This window comes from Microcaecilia unicolor, chromosome 1 (assembly GCF_901765095.1).
Source record: "Microcaecilia unicolor chromosome 1, aMicUni1.1, whole genome shotgun sequence".
Classification (NCBI taxonomy): Eukaryota; Metazoa; Chordata; class Amphibia; order Gymnophiona; family Siphonopidae; genus Microcaecilia; species Microcaecilia unicolor.
Genome location: NC_044031.1, coordinates 270,644,458 through 270,669,293, shown reverse-complemented (window position 1 = coordinate 270,669,293; position 24,836 = coordinate 270,644,458). Strand labels below are relative to the sequence as shown.

General features: G+C 43.3%; 1 protein-coding gene across 5 annotated transcripts in view; it reads right to left on the bottom strand.

Annotated features, from left to right (window-relative positions):
- DNAJC13 (DnaJ heat shock protein family (Hsp40) member C13) overlaps positions 1 to 24,836 on the bottom strand; it is a 542,758-nt gene that overhangs the window by 268,582 nt on the left and 249,340 nt on the right. For all 5 annotated transcript variants that reach the window (XR_003942499.1, XM_030206535.1, XM_030206508.1 and 2 more), the window contains 5 exons: positions 17,232 to 17,336; positions 13,926 to 14,128; positions 12,516 to 12,600; positions 12,011 to 12,165; positions 4,168 to 4,213 (listed from right to left, as the gene is read on the bottom strand). Coding sequence is in view for 4 of the 5 variants with exons in the window: in XM_030206535.1 (XP_030062395.1) it covers positions 4,168 to 4,213; positions 12,011 to 12,165; positions 12,516 to 12,600; positions 13,926 to 14,128; positions 17,232 to 17,336 (594 nt within the window). In the remaining variant the exon portion in view is untranslated. The remainder of the gene's footprint in view (positions 1 to 4,167; positions 4,214 to 12,010; positions 12,166 to 12,515; positions 12,601 to 13,925; positions 14,129 to 17,231; positions 17,337 to 24,836) is intronic.

Below are 24,836 nucleotides of genomic sequence, written 5' to 3'. Positions count from 1 at the left end.
TGCTTGTTGACGTAGTACATGGCAACCTGGTTGTCTGTCTGAATTTGGATAATTTGGTGGGACAGCCGATCTCTGAAAGCCTTCAGAGCATTCCAGATCGCTCGTAACTCCAGAAGATTGATCTGCAGATCGCGTTCCTGGAGGGACCAGCTTCCTTGGGTGTGAAGCCCATCGACATGAGCTCCCCACCCCAGGAGAGACGCATCCGTGGTCAGCACTTTCTGTGGCTGAGGAATTTGGAAAGGACGTCCCAGAATCAAATTGGACCAAATCGTCCACCAATACAGGGATTTGAGAAAACTCGTGGACAGGTGGATCACGTCCTCTAGATCCCCAGCAGCCTGAAACCACTGGGAAGCTAGGGTCCATTGAGCAGATCTCATGTGAAGGCGGGCCATGGGAGTCACATGAACTGTGGAGGCCATGTGGCCCAACAATCTCAACATCTGCCGAGCTGTGATCTGCTGGGACGCTCGCACCCGCGAGACGAGGGACAACAAGTTGTTGGCTCTCGTCTCTGGGAGATAAGCGCGAGCCGTCCGAGAATCCAGCAGAGCTATGAATTCGAGTTTCTGCACTGGGAGAAGGTGGGACTTTGGGTAATTTATCACAAACCCCAGTAGCTCCAGGAGGCGAATAGTCATCTGCATGGACTGCAGGGCTCCTGCCTCGGATGTGTTCTTCACCAGCCAATCGTCGAGATATGGGAAAACGTGTACCCCCAGTCTGCGAAGTGCCGCTGCTACTACAGCCAAGCACTTTGTGAACACTCTGAGTGCAGAGGCGAGCCCAAAGGGTAGCACACAGTACTGGAAGTGACGTGTGCCCAGCTGAAATCGCAGATACTGTCTGTGAGCTGGCAGTATCGGGATGTGCGTGTAGGCGTCCTTCAAGTCCAGAGAGCATAGCCAATCGTTTTCCTGAATCATGGGGAGAAGGGTGCCCAGGGAAAGCATCCTGAACTTTTCTCTGACCAGATATTTGTTCAGGGCCCTTAGGTCTAGGATGGGACGCATCCCCCGTTTTCTTTTCCACAAGGAAGTACCTGGAATAGAATCCCAGCCCTTCCTGCCCGCATGGTACGGGTTCGACCGCACTGGCGCTGAGAAGGGCGGAGAGTTCCTCTGCAAGTACCTGCTTGTGTTGGAAGCTGTAAGATTGAGCTCCCGGAGGACAATTTGGAGGTTTTGAGGCCAAATTGAGGGTGTATCCTTGCCGGACTATTTGGAGAACCCACTGATCGGAGGTTATGAGAGGCCACCTTTGGTGAAAAGCTTTCAACCTCCCCCCGACTGGTAGGTCGCCCGGCACTGACACTTGGATGTCGGCTATGCTCTGCTGGAGCCAGTCAAAAGCTCGCCCCTTGCTTTTGCTGGGGAGCCGCGGGGCCTTGCTGAGGCGCACGCTGCTGACGAGAGCGAGCGCGCTGGGGCTTAGCCTGGGCCGCAGGCTGTCGAGAAGGAGGATTGTACCTACGCTTGCCAGAAGAGTAGGGAACAGTCTTCCTTCCCCCAAAAAATCTTCCACCTGTAGAGGTAGAGGCTGAAGGCTGCCGGTGGGAGAACTTGTCGAATGCGGTGTCCCGCTGGTGGAGCTGCTCTACCACCTGTTCGACTTTCTCTCCAAAAATATTATCCGCACGGCAAGGCGAGTCCGCAATCTGCTGCTGGATTCTATTCTCCAGGTCGGAGGCACACAGCCATGAGAGTCTGCGCATCACCACACCATGAGCAGCGGCCCTGGACGCAACATCAAAGGTGTCATACACCCCTCTGGCCAGGAATTTTCTGCACGCCTTCAGCTGCCTGACCACCTCCTGAAAAGGCTTGGTTTGCTCAGGGGGGAGCTTATCCACCAAGCCCGCCAACTGCCGCACATTGTTCCGCATGTGTATGCTCGTGTAGAGCTGGTAGGACTGAATTTTGGCCACGAGCATAGAAGAATGGTAGGCCTTCCTCCCAAAGGAGTCCAAGGTTCTAGAGTCCTTGCCCGGGGGCGCCGAAGCATGCTCCCTAGAACTCTTGGCCTTCTTTAGGGCCAAATCCACAACTCCAGAGTCGTGAGGCAACTGAGTGCGCATCAGCTCTGGGTCCCCATGGATCCGGTACTGGGACTCGATCTTCTTGGGAATGTGGGGATTAGTTAATGGCTTGGTCCAGTTCGCCAGCAATGTCTTTTTAGGACATGATGCATGGGTACTGTGGACGCTTCCTTAGGTGGAGAAGGATAGTCCAGGAGCTCAAACATTTCAGCCCTGGGCTCGTCCTCCACAACCACCGGGAAGGGGATGGCCGTAGACATCTCCCGGACAAAGGAAGCGAAAGACAGTCTCTCGGGAGGAGAAAGCTGCCTTTCAGGAGAGGGAGTGGGATCAGAAGGAAGACCCTCAGACTCCTCGTCAGAGAAATATCTGATGTCTTCTTCTTCTTCCCACGAGGCCTCACCATCGGTGTCAGACACAAGTTCACGAACCTGTGTCTGCAACCGTGCCCGGCTCGACGGGAGCGTCGAGAGGTAGACTCCCTCGCCCGCACCGGCGAAGCTCCCTCCACCGACTAGTCGGGGAGCCTTCCTGGGAGGCGGCCGCAGTCGATGTCGGAGACCTCACCCCGGGCAATGGGCCAGCCGGCGCCTCACTTAACAGTACCGGTGGCGCAAGCACCCCCGGTACCGGAGGGGTAGGGCGCAACAGCTCTCCCAGGATCTCTGGGAGAATGGCCCGGAGACTCTCGTTCAGAGTGGCTGCAGAAAAAGGCATGGAAGTCGATGCAGGCGTCGATGTCAGAGTCTGTTCCGGGCGTGGAGGCTGTTCCGGGCTGTCCAGAGTGGAGCGCATCGACACCTCTTGGACAGAGGGTGAGCGGTCCTCTCGGTGCCGATGCCTGCTGGGTGCCGACTCCCTCGGCGACCCAGAGCTCTCGGTGCCGACACGGGAAGGGGACCGGTGTCGATGCTTCTTCGATTTTTTGGAGCGAAGCACGTCACCGGCGCTTCCCGGCACCGACGAGGAGGACGTAGAATCTAGCCGTCTCTTCCTCGGGGCCGAGACCGAAGAGGGTCGGTCTCGGGGGGGCTGTACCGCAGGAGCCCTCAAGGTAGGGGGAGACCCACCCGAAGGCTCACCGCCACCAGCAGGGGAATGGACAGCCCTCACCTGCAATCCAGACGAAGCACCACCGTCTGACGACATCAGCAGACGAGGAGGTCTCGACACCACCGACGCCGACGCAGCCTTCCGATGTCGCCCCGATGCAGAGGGCCGATGCCTCGATGCACTCGATGCAATCGGGGGCGAGGATGAAGGTCCGGGCGCTGACGACGTCGATGCACTCGATACCCCCGGTGCCGATGCCGACGAAGAGCCCGAGAACAAGATGTTCCACTGGGCTAACCTCGCTACCTGAGTCCGCTTTTGTAAAAGGGAACACAGACTACAGGCCTGAGGGCGGTGCCCAGCCTCCAGACACACGACGCGTGCCTGTCAGTGAGCGAGATTACCCGGGCGCACTGGGTGCACTTCTTGAAGCCGCTGGGAGACTTCGATGTCATGGGCGGAAAAATCACGCCGGCGAGATCAAAACTCGAAATGGCGAAAATGGCACCACAAAAATAGGGAGAAGAAAACTTCGACCGAGGCCTAACTAAGGCCTACCCCGACGACGAAAGAAAACTTACCGGGGCGAAAAACTCGAAATACGGGAAGGGAAAAAAACCCAAAGGTCTCCTCCCGAAACACTCTTCTCTTTATTATTTTCTTTTTAAAGAACGAGTCAAAAAACGACGCGCGAGGTCAACTTTCCGGGGCACGAACAGCGAAACACGACCGTACCGAGCGCGGACAAAAGAAGACTGACGAACACGAGCCGGTTTCGGGCGGGAAGACGGCCGCGCATGCGCGGTGCGCATGGGCACGCGAGGACTAGCAAAGGCCTTTGCTAGTGAAGTTTCCGATTGGAGGGGCTGCCGTGGACATCACCCATCAGTGAGAACAAGCAGCCTGCTTGTCCTCGGAGAAGCATAAATATGCACCATCTGCTGACCAAACAAGAGAAATACACTTCAGACATATTTAAGTCAGGAAAATATCCAATACATTTTACAGGCTAACAACACACTGTTTCTTCACAAAAAGTATTTTGGATAATAGAACTGGATATCTGTACGCACCTCTTCAGACTTAAAAGCTTGCTTTAAATGGGTATACTTCAGAAACCTAAAAGAAAAGTAACAGTTTTCAATCAAAAGTATGACTCTTGTGCTACTGCAGAAAGAACTACATATAGTAAAGCAGAACAAGCTTAAAGATATGTTTCAAACACGTGGCATGGCAAGGGCCTACATTTTTCTGAGATATTCTGTCACTGTTTCAAAGAGTCAGCCACTACCTGAGAGAACTGAACAGCAAAAGGTAATCATAACTGTTAAAGGGCAAATTACTGTAAAAAGGCTGTTCACTGCAATATTTACAAACACACTTAAATTTGCATGTTTTGGCTAGACGCCTTTGCGACTTTTTTACATTATCTTAAAACACATAGTTATGTCTTTTTATATCTATCTATAGACAGATAACAGTATGCTCACAGACTGATGCAGGTCAGTTCAGTTTTTCTTAGATCTCATTTCTTCCTATTTTTTATTACACAGGTTTGCATACTTTGGCAAAATGGTAAAGTACATCAAAGGAGGAGCTGGTAGGGTGAGAGGAGATAGAAGTAGAAGGCCAAGTCACTTACCTTATTTACTTATTTAAAATATTTATAAACTACACAGTTCTAAGGTACTTGGCGGTGCACAAATGAAAATACAAAATAAAACAAGCAAATAAAAATTTCAATAAAGAACAAACAAAATACAACTATATACTAAATAGTTTCAAATCAAATCAACCTGATCAAATTATTAGTTGCTGTTTGAATAGGAGGATACAAGACCCAACCACAAAGAATCATCCAATGAAGCCCACAAAGGAAAATCCTCTTCAGCCTAGTAAAACTTCAGAACCTTTAGAGGGGTACCACAACGCACGTACATGACTTATCATGTGGTGCAGGAACTGACAACTCTCAGTGGTGGTAGGAATATAACATGAGAATCTGTATCTTGCTTTCCATAGAGAACAGTTGCTACAGGCTTTCTCCTAGAACAACAAATATCACAAATAGGATATCTTAGCTACAGGTTACTTCTATATGTATATATATACTAGTAAAAAAGGCCCGTTTCTGACACAAATGAAACGGGCGCTAGCAAGGTTTTCCTCTGAGTGTGTATGTTTGGGAGAGTGTATGTGAGAGTGAGTGTTTGAGAGTCAGAGTGAAAGTGGCCATCTGTCCCCTGCCCCCTCCATTCATCCTTTTCCAGCAATTCCCCTCTGTCCCTGAGCCCTGCCCTCCCAATCCATGCCCATCCATGCTCCTCTGTCACCTGGCCCCTCCATTTTTCCCTATCCAGCATTTCCCCTCTCTGCCTGAGGCCTGCTCTGCAATCCATATCCATCCATGCCCATCTGTCCCCTCCATTCATCCCTATCCAGCAATTCCCCTCTCCCTGAGTCCTGCCTTCCAATCCATGCCCATCCATGCTCCTCTGTCACCTGGCCCCTCCATTTTTCCCTATCCAGCATTTCCCCTCTCTGCCTGAGGCCTGCTCTGCAATGCATATCCATCCATGCCCATCTGTCCCCTCCATTCATCCCTATCCAGCAATTCCCCTCTCCCTGAGTCCTGCCCTTCCAATCCATGCCCATCCATGCTCCTCTGTCACCTGGCCCCTCCATTTTTCCCTATCCAGCATTTCCCCTCTCTGCCTGAGGCCTGCTCTGCAATCCATATCCATCCATGCCCATCTGTCCCCTCCATTCATCCCTATCCAGCAATTCCCTTCTCCCTGAGTCCTGCCCTTCCAATCCATGCCCATCCATGCTCATCTGTCACCTGGCCCCTCCATTTTTCCCTATCCAGCAATTTCCCTCTCTCCCTGAGTCCTGCCCTCCCAATCCATGCCCATCCATGCTCCTCTGTCCCCTGCCCCCTCCCTTCATCCATTTCCAGTAATTCCCCTCTCTCCCTGTGCCCTGCCCTCCCAATCCATACCCATCCATGCTCCTCTGTCCCCTGCCGCCTCCATTCATCCTTTTCCAGCAAGTCCCCTCTCGCCCTTCCATGCCCCCCCCGTCGCATCCATGCTACTCTCTCTCCCATGTCCCAGCCTGGCCCGCCCTCTTCTCCCCCCCCCCCCCCCTTCGCATCCATGCATCGTTTTGGTTTTTTTTTTCTTCTTTTTCAATTTACCTCCGTGGTTCCGGCAACGAAGAGTCAGGGAAGGAGGCGGCGCTCCCGACGTCTAGCTTTCCCTTCGCTGTGTTCCGCCTTCTTTTTAAGGCGGAACACAGCGAAGGGAAGGCTAGACGTCGAGAGCGCCGCCTCCTTCCCTGACGTTTCGCTTCCGGATTTGTTTGTTTTGTCGCGAGGGCGGGGCAGAGACGGCTGGCTGGCTTGAAGGCTTCACACCACGAATCCACGAACCCTTCAGCCTCAGCCTGGGAGTGACGTCAGATGGCTTCAAGGCTTCAAGGCTTCAGGCTTCAGGGCTTCAGGCTTCCGGCTTCAAGCTTCCGGCTTCACAGAACGTTGTCTTCAGAACGTTCACGGTGCGTTTTATTATATTAGATATTTTTTATTTTTTTTTAAATTTTACAGCATTTATATCCCACTTTTTCCCACCCACGGGTAGGCCCAATGTGGCTTACAGTAATTTACAGAAGCATACATCAAATCTTCAAACAGTCAACGGCATTGTAGGTAAAGGAACAAGTGAGTAATAGCAGAGGTGGGAAAATAGGGATAGAAAATAGAATTCAATGGGTGGCGGTGCGGGGCGGGTCAAGAGCGTAAACCTTTCCAAATAAGTAGGTCTTAAGGTATCCTTTGAAGGTCGGATGATCAGGGATAACTTTCACGAATCTAGGTAGACCATTCCACAGTTGTGCGCTAATATAAGAGAAGGTGGTGGCGTAAGTGGTTTTATACTTGAAGCCACTGTAGATTGGGTAATGCAGATTTAGGTACAAACGAGCTTGTCTGTGAGAGTTTCGAAAAGAAAGGGTGTTTCAATGTTGGACCACTGGCATAACCTTTCAGTTTTTGGTCTGTAACAAGCCTTTTCTTTTTGTGCTTAAAGGGAAATTTGACCCCATGGTGGATACCTACCAACATCACGGTCAATTCCTGTTGCGTTATGCCAGGTGACAGTTTCACTTGCCCTTGCATACCTCACTATCCCCAATAACATCCAGTCATGCTGCAAGCAGTTCTCAGCACAGTAGGATCTAAAAGGGGAGCCTGCTCCTCGGGTGTGTGCGAAAGGCTCCAATCAAAGGAGGGGTAGGCGGGGAACAGGACCTCCTCAATATATCTTTTGCAACTCCCGAAGATCTGTCCCTAGAACTTGATGACAAATGCATGACAAACCATAAAATCAGCTGAAAGGCAGACCTCCAGAAACAGGAGGAAAAGTCCTGGGTCTGTCCTTCAATATACCAGCTAGACTAGAAACTGAAGAAATACTAGAATTCTGGTGCTTCAAGGGTTATAGCTTCCTCTAGAATGCCATCTTGGATATGGAATTTTTGGCACTACTCTTGACAGCAAATTTGACTACCAAAGTGGTTGGAAAACACTGTTTTTCAAATAAGGAGCATTCTGGATGCTACACATTGAGTCTGCCTTCTTATTAAAAGGATACAGAAAGAGGGGACCTCAAATTCTCATCTGAACATCCTTCAGAATCTTTTGAATGTATACAGTCATACCTTCCTTGGGGGATAAAAGTTAAAAAAATTAGATATCCAACATTTATGCCCTAGGCTCCTCCTCTAATTTAAAATGGAATGGCATCAACTATTTCCCTAACATAGTAGAGGAAAGATTCTCCGGGAGAGACTGTATTCCAGTGGAGGAGCGGAATCTGAGGTAAGCCAGTGGAGCCATAAGAACACTCCACAGGCTCATATACAAAATCTCAGGAATGCTAAATGTCAAAGCCTCAGTAACGGTAGCCACTGACAGTGGATGTTTGTGCCACCAGTTCAGGGAAGCTTTCTTTTCTGATGCACTGCAAATGTACACCAGGGATGCTGACCAACACTAAGGGCCTGTGAGACTCCAGCATTGATGAAATACCTCTAACCAAGCATGTGTCTTGAACACAGCCTTCATGAATATATGTACAGATGCAAATGCCAAAGCTGAGCATGTCAAGCAAGTCACCATGCAGTCCTCATGAATTCTGCTATCTAGCAACTTCTCGAAGACTGCTGATACCAAAGACAAAGAGGGCACAGTTGGAGAGACTATGTACTCATGAGTTACCTGAGGTGTATCAGTGGACTAGTCCCGCCCTTTGGAGAATGATGTACCTCTTCTGAGACAGAGGAGGATGAAAAGTCCTTTATCTAGGGGTTCTTAGAGGATAGAGTGATTGTCAGTATCTCCATGCTCAACATCATGCTCCAGTGATGTTGCTGCTTCTGTGCCTTTGCTCAACAGCACTGGTCTTTGGATTGATGAAGCAGCTGAATTCTATTCCTTCTTTGGTGGGAACTGGCCAACATTCCCAATCGCCTCTATCAACACCCAAAGGCACTTCAATGATCCTTCAGTATCAATGAATTCCTCAGCATCTGTGTGGATCCATGCTTGTGGATAAGATTTAGATGTGCAACAGATCCTTTCCCTTTGCTCTTCATGGCATAAATCCCTTTCCTCGTCATCAGGGAGCACAAATGGAAATGAGAGGACTTATGATTGGCCCAAGACACTGCAAGCACCAATTGTAAATACCCACTTTGGATATAATTAGATTGTAAGCTCTGTCGAGCAGGGACTGTCTCTTCATGCTCAAGTGTACAGCGCTGCGTACGTCTAGTAGTGTTATAGAAATGATAAGTAGTAGTAGTAGTGGATATGTTCTTGCCACACTTCTTAAAGTCAATGGCAGCCTGCTTCTGAGACATGGCACTAAAAAACATAGCAGCAGTAGAAGTAACCAATTTGAAAATAAGCCTGGCTGAACCACCAAGGATCAAAACAAGGCAACAGTAAGTAAATGCAAAATAAGACAAACTTAAGAGATATAAAAAAAAAACCTAATAGGGATGCTGGGAGAGAAAATGAGGTCTTTGACAAGGCATAAAAATAAAAAGGGAAAACAGAGTATCTCCCTACCATGAAAAAGACGAAAGGAGGTCTGGCATGATGCAGGAAGTCATGCACATGTACAGTTGTGCTTCTTAAAGCTTATAGAAGGGTGCAGGACTTCTCTTGTGACCGTCCTCCGATTTATTAACGAGCTGGGCTGTGGTTGGTGGAAGCACACTGTAAGTCTGTATAGTCTGTAAATGCAGTAGCCCTGAGAGCTTGAACATAGCTTGCATTTCTTCATGTACAGTAGGTGTTGATACCAGCTGAGAAAGTGGTGTGGAGGTAGCCTGAGTTATAGCCTGTGCAGATGTAGGAGATCTCGAAGACCTTGAAGGCTCTTGATGAGAAATTAGTTGGAGAGAAGGACAGCAGTCACTGCAGCATGGATGCTTCCTGTGCACTGAGGATGTCAATGCAGGGGGATGCTTTTTAGGTTTTTTACGCTGCAGGTCCCTCAATGCACACAGCACCAATGAAGAGGACGAAGAGTCCTTACACCTCCCCTCTTCCCCCTTTCTCTATCTCTGTTAATGGCTCTCACATCCTCCCTGTCTCCTCGGCTCATAACCTTGGAGTCATCTTTGATTCCTCTCTCTGCTTCTCTGCACATATTCAACAAATTGCTAAAACCTGTCGTTTCTTTATCTACAACATTAGCAAAATTCGCCCCTTCCTTTCTGAATACGCTACCAGAACCCTTATCCAAACCCTTGTCACCTCTCGCTTGGATTATTGCAATTTACTTCTCACTGGTCTTCCCTCTCAGCCATCTCTCTCCTCTCCAGTCTGTCCAAAATTTGGCAGCACGACTTATTTTCCACCAAAATCGTTATACCCACACTAGCCCACTCCTCAAGTCACTTCACTGGCTCCCTGTCCGCTTCCGCATACAATTCAAACTTCTCCTACTGACCTTTAAATGCATCCATTCTGCAGCCCCCCATTACCTCTCCACTCTCATTTCTCCTCGTGAACTCCGCTCACTGGACAAATCTCTCTTATCGACCCCCTTCTCCTCTACTGCTAACTCCAGACTTCGTTCCTTTTCCTTCGCTGCACCTTATGCCTGGAATAGACTTCCTGAGCCTGTACGTAAAAGCTCCATTTCTACCTGTTTTCAAATCTATGCTAAAAACCCATCTTTTCACCACTGCTTTTGGCTCCTAGTCACTACTCAATTTGCCCTCCCCTTGTTCCTTCTCACCCAGTACGTCCCTTGTCCTTAATTGTCTTGTCTATCTGTATTATTTTTTTAGAGTGTAAGCTCTTCTGAGCAGGGACTGTCTCTCTATGATGGATGTTCAGCGATGTGTGCGTCTGGTAGTGCTATACAAATGTTAATAATAATAATACATGATCGTGGTACCAACTGTCTCAATGTTGCATCCGTGCACCCAATGATACCGACACAGCTTCCACTTCAAGTGCTGAATCCCCTGCTATGCTCGATGCAGAACCAAAAGGTTTTCATGCTGGACTCTGCAGGCTTCAAGGGTCCTTGCTTGCATGCACAGGCAGAGGCTACACTCTATATACTGGTGCTCCGGACCAAAGCACTGAATACACCAGTTATGGGGGTTTGGGCATGAAATGGTCCTACTGCATCACTTTTTAAAGCCACTCGACACCCTTGTTAACATGAGGGAAAAAATGGCTGCCGCAAGGTCAAAAGGTTCTATGGCCCGGGTGTAAGTGCAAGAGGGATATGCACAAGGGAGGGGCATGGGAGGGTTAGGGGCATGGCAAAGATTTATGCACTGAACATCTAGAACAGTGGTTCCCAAACCTCTCCCAGAGGCACCCTCAGGCCAATCAGGTTTTCAGGATTACCATAATGAATATGCATGAGAAATTTGCATATAGCAGAGACCAATTATATGCAGATTTGTCTCATGCATGTTCATTGTGGTAATCCTGAAATGATCACGCCTAAGGTGCCTCCAGGAGAGAGCTGGGAAGCACTGTTCCAGAATCATGTCAGTTACACTCACAACTGTAACATTTAATCATAGATATTTACACCAGCCACTGACCTGGTGTAAATGGCAATGAGTAACTGCTGGCGCATAACCTATTCCAAATATAGAATTCAGGCTTATCATGCAGCATCATAGCACCTAAATTTAGGTGCCTTGTATAGAATTATCCCCCAAATTTAGGTGCATTACCTCCCAAATGGTGGCCTAATTGTTAAAAGTATATGTGGATTTTTGAAGTTGGCACTTATATGAATAATGCCAGTAAAAAACATGTAAAACTTTATATATCCAACTTATACATTTTAAGAGTGGCCGTGCCATGTAATAATTAGAGGCCAACCGCATTTCAGTTTTGGTTACGATGCTGAAACTGGCCCAAAATCCTTTTTCTGCTTGGTGTCGATTTCGGCCAAAAGGTTAAATCCACGGTTTCAGTTGTGGCCAAAGCAGACCGTGTTTCTGGTGGAAACTGAAAATTTATACTTTCTCCTTTTTATCTTCCTCACTCCCCCTCTCCTCCCAACAGAAGTTGCCTTTCTTCCCTGCCCAGCGGAAAGGGCCCCCCCTCAGGCCTATCTTACAATCCATGGCATTCTAGTGGTATAGTCAGGGGAGGAGTGATCCCCAGTCACTCCTGCCCATGCAGACTCTCCTCACAAAATGGCATCTTCAGAGTAGAGCTGACAGGGGCAAGAACGACTGGGGATCACTTCTGCCCTGAGCACACCACTAGACCACAAGGGATTGTAAGAAAACAGATTCCCACACACTATACAATACAAGCTATAATTAACAGGGTAGTACATGCTGAATAAAGCATATCTTTACCTTGCAATAGGAAGCACATTGGAACCAGTGTACATCATGATAAAAAAGAATACTCCAGTCAGATAAAATCGAGGTAACTGTGGGTTATCCTGCATGATGTGGTATAGCAATATTGCAACCTTCTCAACAAGGATTGGATCAAAGGTCAGTAACAACTAAGAAAGAAATAGGCAAAGAAACAGCATTAGAAACCCAGTCACTTCATCAAAACAAAAGTTACACAGAAGGCAGAAACACTGTACTATATGATTCAATTTCAATCATGAAAAAGATAAAAACAAAATAACTGACAGACTAAATAGAATAGTTTTGACCAAAATAAATTTTCAGAGAACTGAAGAACTACTTGAAACTGACTTTTTTTTTTTTTTTTAAATAACCTTTTGAAATTTCTTTTATTTTATTACATTTGTACCCCGCACTTTCCCACTCATGGCAGGCTCAATGCGGCTTACATGGGGCAATGGAGGGTTAAGTGACTTGCCCAGAGTGTGAAAAGCTTTACCTGAATGATGTGGGGAAGACTTGTGTTGTCTGACAGAAGCCTTTTCACCCTGGGTAATGGTCTTATAATAGCATTATCTTGATCCCTAAAAAATATAAAGGATTTTGCTAATCAGAAGTAACATGATACCTAATCATCATATTGTACATCTTTTTCTTCAAACCTTCTAAAAAAGATTTTTTTAAATGTCCTTTTAAGCTCTTGCAAGGAACTGTGCAATCTCAGTTTGAACATGAGTTCCTCTCCCAATGTGAAAAAAACATTTGGAACTGGACCACAGATGCATATGGAGCATGCTACTTAAATGATATCAACTCATATAAAGGGCATGAAGCCAGAAGTACACGGCCACATTTCAGTCACCACATTGCCTGATTTTAGCATACTCAAAACCAAATGCATAGCCCACTTACATAATGGAAATAGAGATGAATTAGAAATCTAATCCCTGTCAGGAAATAAAAAAGAGGCCACACTCTCAAATTAGAGGAATTAAAAGAAAAAAGTTACTGAAGGCTCACATGTATGCAGAAGTCTGAAAGAGAAAGGCCTGCATGTGTATGGAAAGTGTGTACTGTGCATTTATGAATATATGCGATATAGAAAAGAGAGGGAGGGCTAAAGTTATGCAAGACAGAGAAAAAATGTATGATAGGAAGAGAGATGTTTCAAGCGTTACAGACTACTGGGATCTAAACATATTTCAAAAGGTGAGTACCATCATGCCCAGAGGAAAAGCAGAGAGAAAATGGAAGTTATTTCTACATACAAATTTTTGTAGTGTTCCAAAATAGAGAAAGGGGGAGGGTTAATGGTGAGTAGTTTGTAGCAAAACACATGCTTTTCCAACAGAACTCTCTACAAGGTTGCTTCACTATTAGCTTAACATTATGACAGACACTAAAGCTGAAGGACAATGTTGTGCCCTTTGTGAGGCAGACTTTACTATGCTTGTATATCTGCATTACATATGAGATAGGTAACTTAAGTTTACTAGTTTAGAACAAGTCTTTCCGCATTCCATCCTGTCCTCAAACACCCCCCCCCCCCCCAAAAAAAAAAAAAAAAAAGCTTTTGTATTCAATGTTATTTGTAGTTAATAAAGTACACACGAATGAATATGTGTGTGTACATCTAGGATATAACACAGTGAAGAGATAAACACACCCTTTTGTTTTCTTTCAATAACCTGAATGTCAACCTGTATTTCTATGTGAGACTGTTGAGCATTTGTATAAATAAATATTACTGACCCTATTAAATAGATTACCCAAAAAATCTTTTTATTTTTGATAATTTAGGAACTATACAAACTGGTTCTAGTGATAACCAAACTATACAGACATTACAATTAGAACTCAATGTGAGGTGGAATTTGTTCTTAATTAGGTGAACATATATTTTCTTTACCTGCTGGGAAAATATCCACATACTGTAATCAGCATGTTGAGAATAAGCGTAGCAAGGTCAGTCTCGTTCAGCACAGCCTGGCCGCTGGCTATCAAACACCATTTAAGCTGAGGAATGACCTGCAGTGGCCGCCAGCCATCCATGCCCTGTGCCCAACAGCGAGTTTTAGGAGTCAGTACTCCCTGAGCCCAAAATTCTTGCATCTAGAAAAAATGAAAAAAAGAAAGACGACGACTGATTTGTGTTTCAAAAGATTAAGTACTACCAAAATCATTCCCTTGTACTGGCAAAAAATAAAAAAAAATACAAGCAGTGATGGTGGGGTAGGTGGGGCGGGAGGCAGCTTGCATTCATCTTAGTAGATATCAAAGAGAAGCTCCCCATACATAAAGGAACCCATCAACTACTACTATTCATTATTATTAAATAAGACAATCTCATTTTGGTAGCACTTACAATCTATTCAAGACAAACATTTGATATAATCTAAACATACTACTATATTAGATATAGTTATTTACTTTCTTCTCAATTAAAATACCAACATTTTGGCTCAACAGTGATGATGCTTTCTAGAACCAAAATGTAGGATCCCATTATAATTGGAAAAGTAAATATGTACATTTTTTAAACATTTTGTTTTTGCTGTAAACCATTTTTAGTTTAAAATGGGAAACACACATAAAAATAAATGCCTATAAATACATCTACTTTGTTTAATCCACTGAAATGTATTCTGCTTTGATTTTCAAATCTAAACAAAAAGAGGAGCTACATGATATCAACTATCAAAAACTGCTAGCTCAAATTTTTTTTTTTAATTTGGTCCTACAAGAAAAGGAAATATACACATACATACACACAGGGCTGGCCTAAGAGAGGGAGAGACACTGGACCAAAGGAGGGAGGGTAGTATACGGGACCCAGTGGCAGGAGGGTGGCTTAACCATCAGACCAAGCAAGTTATGTCAGAGGCAAGAGATTTTGGCGCCCTTTATAGCCAGCACCCTACTTGGTCCAATGGTTAAACCAGCCCTGAATATATAAATATAGAAAGGAAAAAGTCCCACTACTATCTTCAGTGCACCAGCATTTTCTATAACGGGCAAGAAACCTTCCATATTTACAAACAAAATCAAAGTTATATCAACTCAAAAAAACATCAATAGCATGTCAATTGAACAGATTTCTTGACAGTTTAAAAAATGCTGAAAATTCTTAGCCATGGATAAATAGTGAACTCTTCACCGACTTCCAATGATAGTCAGCGTTTCGACAGTCTGCGTCAGGGAAACTCGGATCACAGTCAAAACGCTGACCACCATCAGAAGCACGTGAAGAGTTCACTATTAATCCATTGATACATTTTCTTTTTTTCTGAGCATGCACTTGGGTCGCAAGAATCCGAGGGAACGGTACAGTATAGGGGGTGAAGTGCTTCAGTGTACGAAGGAAGAGCGGGACTTGGGGGTGATTGTGTCTCATGACCTTAAAGCTTCCAAACAGGTAAAAAAAGTGACGGTCAAAGCCAGAAGGATGCTTGGGTGCATAAAGAGAGGTATAACTAGCAGGAAAAAGAAGGTGATAGTGCCGTTGTACAAGTCTCTGGTGAGGCCCCATTTAGAGTACTGCGTGCAATTCTGGAGACCGCACCTACGGAAAGATATAAACGGGATGGAGTCGGTCCAGAGGGCGATGGAGGCGTGGAACAGACTCCCGGTGGAGGTTGTGGAGACGAAGACTGTTCCAGAATTTAAAAAGGCATGGGATAAGCATGTGAGATCGCTTAGGAAAAGCAAAAGTTAGGGGTTACAGAGGTTGGGCAGACTGGATGGGTCATATGGCCTTTTATCTGCTGTCATGTTTCTATGCTCCTATTTACATATATTTTTTTTCTTTGTTATTTGTTGTTCCTACAAGTTTTGAGCTAGTATTTGATAGATGATATTCAAACCTACCATAAAAATGTTCTGATTAAAATGTATCCAGATATTACTGGGCATAGATCAAGAATCCTATGACAAGCCAACAAAGGAAAGATGAGTCAAAACAGAACTGGGGGGGGGGGGGGCACCCTAACACACATTAAATTATAAAAACCATACAGAAAGCATTTCCTACCATAGAATCAATATTTGATGAAAAAAAAATAAAACAGCCCACAGATAACCGAACACACATGAGCATTAGTGAAATAATCAATTTGGATCCACAGTAGTGAACTGCTAATTGCATGGACTATTTTATGGGCAGCAACAGCAGACTGAGAACCAGGGAAGCCAGAGTTGGAACCCTAATTCTCCTTCTTGTGACCTATAGAAAATCACTTAACCCTCAACTTTTTCAAGTACAAACAGATGATAAAACCTCTGAAGCAGGCATCTAAAACCTCTGAAGCAGGCATCTGGCAGTTGTGCCTGAATTTGTAACCAACCTTAAACTCCAATTTGGAAAGGCGTTAATAAAATTCAAAACCAAAGCCTTATCTGATTGAATGACATGCTTTCTTTCATGAATAATGAACAGGACACAGCAGTGACTCCTCTTCACACTGTAAGTTCTTTAGATAGGCCATGGAGGTCAATAGCACACATAAGAATAAAATACAGCATGCTGTCTTTAAACATCAAATTCAAAGGAACCTAGAAGAACTTGAGACCACATTTGTAAATTTCTAGTTTTACAGCCATCTTTCATTTGCACCCTTGATGCAGTGTTGCATTGTGCGCTCTTATTTTGTTTGAGAATGAACACAATATGGCTAAAGTTTTACACATGGTGATATTTGTTATTAGTCATGCCTTCTTTGATAATACAGTGATTAATGATCATTTGTTCAATGATCTGTTGTTACAAGCATTCATCTTTAAGTGAGCATGTAGTATGACTATGCCCTGTACATTTTTCTTAAACTTGGCACATGTTCTAGTGTGTGGAGGAAGGCTTGAGAATAGTAATAGTTGAGCAAAAACTGCACAATGATGAATGGTACTGTATTAATAGACCTTACGTTTTATAACTCAGAGTCAAATTACAATTTTCTTCAATACATTTACAGGTTAATTCTTTTATTTGTAATCTACATGATTTAATATACTTTGCAATGTACGAAAACTTACTGATGCTCATAAGGAGCCATAACTTTAATGGAAAAAAATGAAATTTGATGTACTAACATAATAAAAAAGCAACATAAATAAGCAATCTGTGCACTATTCAAATTATATGGTGTTCTGAGAACTATGCGAGCTTCAAAACAGGCAATTTCTCTTAAACAGAATGTACATTAGTAACAAAATTTCATACCTCTATGAAGCTGTAAGGGCCACTCCTTTCTTTGTCAGCGTTGCCAAAGTACCACTCTTTTTCACTCTCGCGCTTCATATCAGGGGCAGCTTCAATCACATTGGTCTAAAAACACCAAGCCAGATGTTTCAAAAAACATTTTAAATTATATTTAGTGTAATGGAATTTAAAGACTGTTGCACTCAACAGAACAAGTATCATGTTTTTGTTTTGCCTATGTGCTATTACGCAAATCCCTCTCATTACAATTCAAAGACTGAAATGTTTCTTCATCTATTTTCTGAGTTTAGGGGCCCTTCTATTAAAGCTTAGCACATGCTAATGTTGCATGTTCTATTTCACACCTAAGGGCCATGTGGCACTTACCATACACTAATGCCTGTTAGTGTGTGCTAAGCTTTAGTAAAAAGGCCCCATATTTTGCTGATTTATTTCTAAGCAAGACATTTTTGACCTATAAAAGAATGTTTGGTTGGTTGTGGATTAAATGGCACCAGGAAACTGGTGATTTCAAGACATGCACACCACTGCTGTTCACTTTGTTGCCTTTATCGGTTACCAGGGAAATGTAATATAGAACAATTTTCTTTATTTTAAATGTAGGGTAAATTTATTATAAATGTAGGGTAAATTTATTATAAAAGATGCTTTTGCATATATTTGTATTCTATCTTTATGGCAAAAAAGTGACACAATATACATTTGTAATGTGTTTGCATTTCTTTATTGTCATCATTTGGAAAGGGACACATCTTCCCAAAGCAATTATCTGTGGAACAAGAAACATGTTGAGAGTATATTTTGTTAAGAAATTACATCATACAGAAAAATTAAAAAAAAAAGAAATTACATCATACATAGCAATAGTTTGATATATTTTATTACAGACACAGCATGCTATACATTTTTAAAAATAAAATTTATAATTTTTTTTTTTCAAAATCCTGTCATAATTAGATATTCTCTGAACTCAATTTCACCCCAATCTCTTAAGAAACATGATTAACATCACAAAATCAGATTGTGATTTTTAAGGGCATCAACATACTATTATTACACATGAAACCCTTTTTACACTGGGCCCTGGAATCTTTAAGAGATAGCAGAACAAAAGGTTTGGAGTGTTGGGGGCCAACTCTAAGGAGGAAGCTTCATTTCCTTTGATTCACTTTCACAAACCTTCCAATAGTCTTTACAAGATTTATTCACCTACAACCAGTTGGCTCATTCTTTGTCTAATAAGGATATTAAACAAAGGGTTCTGAGAGAGGAATCATTTTTAGAGGATTTGTGTGAGGATTGTTTGGTATATAAATGTTTATAACAACAATAAATAGGTATCTCAGGGATAATGGTCCAGTATATGTAGCACATAGGTAAACATAGGAGAGACAGACAGAAGAACATTAAGAGGACCCTGAATGGAAAGTTATGGAAGCCACTCAAGCTAAGATCTCCTTATCAGACCACTCCTTAATCCAACTCTACTAAAAGAAGGTAGCAGACTCAAAACGCCAATACTATAGCAGCCTAATAAGTCAAGATTATCTTAACAAAAAAAACATTTGTTTAGTTAAAACACTAGTTTCCACTAATAAGGATGAACATTCACAGAAAACATTTTCCACCGCAGAAGACCTAGCTGATCATTTTGCCAACAAGATCCTCCAAATTAGGTCCAAACTAGCTAAAGCTACACCAACAGAGGAAAACAGTCCAACCCATAGCTCAGCCCTAATCGCTGGAGATCCTACAACCCAATGATTCAAAACTGACCAAAATTGGAATCTTTTCAACTACTAACAGTTGATGATGTAAGATCAATGCTGTTGAAATGTTCCCAAGCCAACTGCTCCCTGGATCAATGTCCAAAACACCTACTCAAATCCATCCCTATGGAAGCAGTAAACTGGTTACTCGATAATCTCAATGAGCTGTTAAAAACTGTCTCTCTTCCTCCTGATACGGGCAAAATTGTTCTCACTCCACTACTGAAGGGAGTTGGGCTAGACGCAACTTCGACTGCAAACTACCGTCCAGTGGCAAGAATACCTCTTTTTACTAAAGTATTAGAAACTTACATAAGTGGAGGAGTGGCCTAGTGGTTAGGGTGGTGGACTTTGGTCCTGGGGAACTGAGGAACTGAGTTCGATTCCCAGCACAGGCAGCTCCTTGTGACTCTGGGCAAGTCACTTAACCCTCCATTGCCTGCCGCATTGAGCCTGCCATGAGTGGGAAAAGTGCGAGGTACAAATGTAAAAAAAATAAAAAAAAACCTCTTTATATCTAAGGTGGGAAAATGTGGGATACAAATGCAATAAATAAATGAATAAAATAAATAAATATCTGGAAAAATTTTCTATTTTACACTGGTCACAAATTGGCTTCAGATTATCACATAGTACAGAAACACTGCTGTTAGTTCTAACTACATATGTCAAACACCTATGTAAAGGTGACCAAGTAATTATTCTCCAATTCGAAACATCGGCACGTTCGATACGGCTGACCACACATTGCTACTTGAACACCTGGATCAGATAGGAATAACAGGGACTGGGTTCAAATGGTTCAGCGAATTCCTTTCAAATCAAAGCAATTGTCAAGAAAAACAGCCAACTTTCCATCTTGTGGTTTTCTAACTGCGGGGTCCCACAGGGATCTCCCCTCTCACCTATCCTGTTCAATCTCTTTATGTCATTCTTTGCCTCAATACACCTGAACTACTATTATCCTATGCAGATGACATCCTGCTTCTCTTACCAGTGTCAGCATCAAACACAGATCCAACTGCCTGTAGTGAATGGTATGAATGCTGTCAGCACCTGGGCCCTGACCAATAACCTGAAATTGAATGCGCAAAAAAATCAAGGTCTCATGCTTCCGAAATCAGGGAGTTCAGGTCCTATCATCAATATCTTTGACCAATGGTCAAATCTTTATAGTTTAATCTGAAACCAGAGTAACAGAGGTTTTGCTCGATTCTTCACTCACCTCTTCCCATATTAACTAGCTATGAAAGAAAACGCTATTCAAAATGAGACAGCCACGTCCAGTCAAATCATTCTTCAATCAAAAAGCCTTCACACTACTAGTCAAATGTTAGTTCTAACTTACTTGGATTACTGTCATATTCTATTTCTTGGTATTACGTGTCAATTATATACAGATTAAATAGATACACTACTGTTTCAACTCATCTCAACAAACTGCACTGGCTTCCCATAGCAGAAAAACTCATGTTCAAAGCTGCTTGTTTAGTTTTCAAATCCTACAGGGCTTCACACCTCTGAACTGCTGATTAAGACCACTTCACTATGTCTGTTCTAGTCTAACAGACAACTGGTGCTAGCATCACCATTCCAAAAGACAAAACGAAATCAGAAGATTTTCAGTTCTCTATTCCATATTCTTGGAGTCAAAATATGGAACTCTCTATCTAATCCCATCAGAACAGAAAACTACCACATCAACTTCAGGAAGAGGCTAAAAACCTTTCTCTTCCCAAAGACTGCTCTATAACAACCCATTATGACTTCTAACTCCTAGTAGCAGAGAAACAAAAAGGAACCTCTCGCAGATGGTGTCCAAAAGAATTCTTTATTACAACAATCTTCAGAAACAATAAGACCCAACACGACTCATGTTTCGGCCCTACCGGCCTGCAACAGGGGTCTAGGAATTTGTCATATCATACATATTCCCAGATTGATCATCTAAGTCTCCACTCAGTGATTTCTCCAAAGAAAACTTGGACACAAAATACCGTTCAAACCGCTGTATCTTTTTACTCATAGAAAACAGATATTAGTGGAATACAAGAATTGATTTGATTTGAATTTGAATCAACTAACCTAAAGGAGAATACTACTAAGGTACTATACTGTTGGTATATTATTCTAGTAAAACTTAACCATATCTATCCATCTGTGTAGTCTTACTGATGTCTTTGTGGAGGAATGGGGCACTATGGGCCACATTGTTTAGCTTTGCCATAAGTGAGAACTTTTAGTCCACTATAGCATTTAGAAATGTCTGCAACATCACATTCTGTGAGATCCTGGGATTCTTCTGCTTAATAGGCCTGCTCCAAATTTGTCTTGCCATCAACAGGCCTTATTGACATACAGCCTTAATGTAGCTAAATTATCATTAGTGAGTAGTTGAAAATCTGTGAACCATCTGTCTCAGATTAAGTGACTCCACAAACTATCTTTGAGATGGAGTAGTTGATAGCTGATAGCTGAGCATAGGCAGATTCTGACTAAATAGGAGAAAATACGGGGGACTTTTCTTGAAGTAGTGTAAGTAGCTGTAATCTGGGGAGTGAGTTTGCTTAGTATTCACTTAACATTTCTTAATTGTATATATTCAGTAGAAGTAACTGGATTGGAATGGTTATGATTCTTGAGATAAATTACCTGAAGTATTTAGTCTGGTAGGACCGGGGGGGAGGGGGAAGAGAGAGAGAGATACATTGAATTTTGGGGTAAAAAGGTAAAAAAAACCAAAACCCCAAACCCAAAACCTTCCATAATAGTAAATAGAGGTCCTTTGATATTGCCATTGTTTGAAGAGCTTATAAAGAGCTAGCGGGCTGCAACATTAATAGAATTGGAGCAGACATGCCTGTTATTAATTTTAAAGCTTGTTTTGTATAATAACACAAGGAGGTGTGTAAGTTTTTCAATCTGTACCACCATTGACATGTCTTTCAATAAAGACCTCTGAAAATGAACAAAAAAGAAAAATAAAACATTTTAGAAAATTATCCAAACCTTTTTTTAAAACCTGCTAACTGCTTTTACCACATTCTCTGGCAACGAATTCCGGAAGTTTAATTATTCACTAAGAAATATTTTCTCCAATTAATTTTAAATTTACTACTTAGCTTCTATGCATGCCCCCTAGTCCTTGTAGTTTTGGAAAAAGTAAATAAGTGATTCACGCCTACCTGTTCCACTCCACTCAGTACTTTATATATCTGTATCAAATCTCCCCCCAGCCGTCTCTTCTCCAAGCTGAAGAGCCCAAGCCACTTTAGCCTTTCCTCATAGGGAAGTCATCCCATCCCCTTTTTGATTTTTGTCACTCTTCTCTGTACCTTTTCTAATTCCACTATATCTTTTTTGAGATGCAGTGATCAGAACTACATACAGTATTTGAGGTGCGGTTGTACAATGGAGCAATACAAAAGCATTATAACATTCTCAGTTTTGTTATCCTTTCCTAATAATTCCTAACATTCTATTTGCTTTCTTAGCCGCTGCTACACACTGAGCAGAGGGTTTCAACTATCACCAACGATGATACCTAGATCCTTTTCCTGGGTAGTGACTCCTAATGTGGAAGCTTACATTATGTAACTATGCTTTGTTTTCCTCTTTCCATATGCACACTAAAAATTGTCTGCCATTTAGATGTCCAATCTCCCAGTTTCTTAAGGTCCTCTTGCAATTTTTCACAATCCTCTTGTGATTTAACAACTTTGAATAACTTTGTGTTGTCAGCAAATTTAATTACCTCACGATTTATTCCCATCTCTAGATCATTTATAAATATGTTAAAAAGCAGTGGTCCTAGCACAGATACCTGCGGAACCTCAGTATCTACCCTTCTCCATTCAGAATATTGGCCATTTAACCATACTCTGTTTTCTGTATTTTTTTAACCAGTTTTTACTACACAATAGGACATTGCCTCCTGTCCCATGACTTTCTAATTTCCTCAGGAAGTTTTTCATAAGGTACTTTGTCAAATGCCTTTTTAAAATCCAGATAACACAATATTGACCAGCTCACCTTTATCCATATGCATATTCATCCCTTCAAAGAAAATGTAGTAAATTGGTGAGGCAAGTTTTCTCTTGAGAAAATCCATGTTGGCTGAATCTGTCCAGCCACGATCAGGGCACAGACTGTAGAAGTCTTCCCAGTACTGGCTTTGAATCCCAATTATCAGTGTAATGTCCCTATACATTCTGGGGGCAATTCTATAAAGGGTGCTAAAAATTAGCTGCTCAATATTTAACAAGATTTAGCTGGTCACTGACTGGTTAAATTGCTTGGTTGGGGCTAGCCGCTAATATTCAGCTAAGTGCTGCTGAATATTGCTGTTAGTGCCGAACACAAAGCAGTTATCTTGGGAGCATTCCAAGGGCGGAATCTGCATTTGGCCATTTAAGTGCTGATATTCAGCACTTAAGCGGCCAGGGTTAGCACATAAATGTCTGTCCTATCTTTATGTGGTAACTCATGGTCGCTGAAGTGATGAATATCAACTTAAGTGGTTATGCGCTAGCAGGCTTAAAAATAACCAGATATTCAAAGCCGAAGCCTGCACAGGTCCCGACTTTGAATATCTGGAAATAACACCATGGGTGGAAAGCAAAACATTCACCGCTGACAACTGAGTATTGACCTCTAGGTACTCAAAATCTGTATGCTAAGACAGTATTGTATAACAGCATCTGGATGCCCAGATTCCATTATTGAATACAGCCTAAAATGGCATTTGGATACTTAACTTTAAGCACCAACACTTACAACACGTAAAATGCAGGTGTAAATGTTAGTGCACAAGTTACAGCATTCTATGAGTCTGGCACAAAGTGTGTGCCTGTCCGTGCCCCACCCATGTGTGCTTCCTTTGCAGTTAGGCACTAAAACACCTAGGCGGTAAATTTATAGAATAGCACCTATGTAAGTTTGCCTAACTGCCATTTACCCACACCTGGGCGCCTGCCATTTAAGCACCTAACGTTAGGTGCCTGAAGAAGACCACTGACCATTTTAGATGCCGCCCTCTCAGCTGTTGTGACCTCTTGCCTAGCTGTCTAGGGGGGGTGGGTTCTTCATCTGTACAGCGAAGATACTCACCTGTAGCAGGTATTCTCTGAGGACAGAAGGCTGATTATTCTCACATGTGGGTCGATGTCCGCATCGGCCCAGGAATCGGACGGCATTTTGCAAGCAAAATATAAAAAGGTTTTGCCAGAGACTTCTGGCACGCGTGCAGCGCAACGCACATGCGCGGACTGATTTTCCGCCAGTCGCATGAGCGCATTCCCTCAGCTAAATCAAAAAGCATAAAGAAAAGCAAATAACTCCAAAGGGGAGGTGGGCAGGATTATGAGAACAATCAGCCTGCTGTCCTTGGAGAATACCTGCTACAGGTTAAGTTTCTTCGCTTTCTCTGAGGACAAGCAGGCTGTTTGTTCTCACATGTGGGGTATCCCTAGCAACCAGGTTCACTCAAAACAATGAACATTGGTCAATTGGGCCTCGCAATGGCGAGGACATAACTTAGATTGACCTGAAACCATAAACAACTAACTGAAAGTGCAGCCTGAAACAGAACAAAAATGGGTCTAGGAGGGTGGAGTTGGATTCTAAACCCCGAACAGATTCTGCAGCACCGACTGCCCAAACCGACTGTTGCGTCGGGTATCCTGCTGAAGACAGTAGTGAGATGTGAATGTGTGGACTGATGACCACGTTGCAGCCTTGCAAATCTCTTCAATGGAGGTTGACTTTAAGTGAGCCACTGATGCAGCCATGGCTCTAACATTATGAGCCGTGACATGGCCCTCCAGAGTCAGCCCAG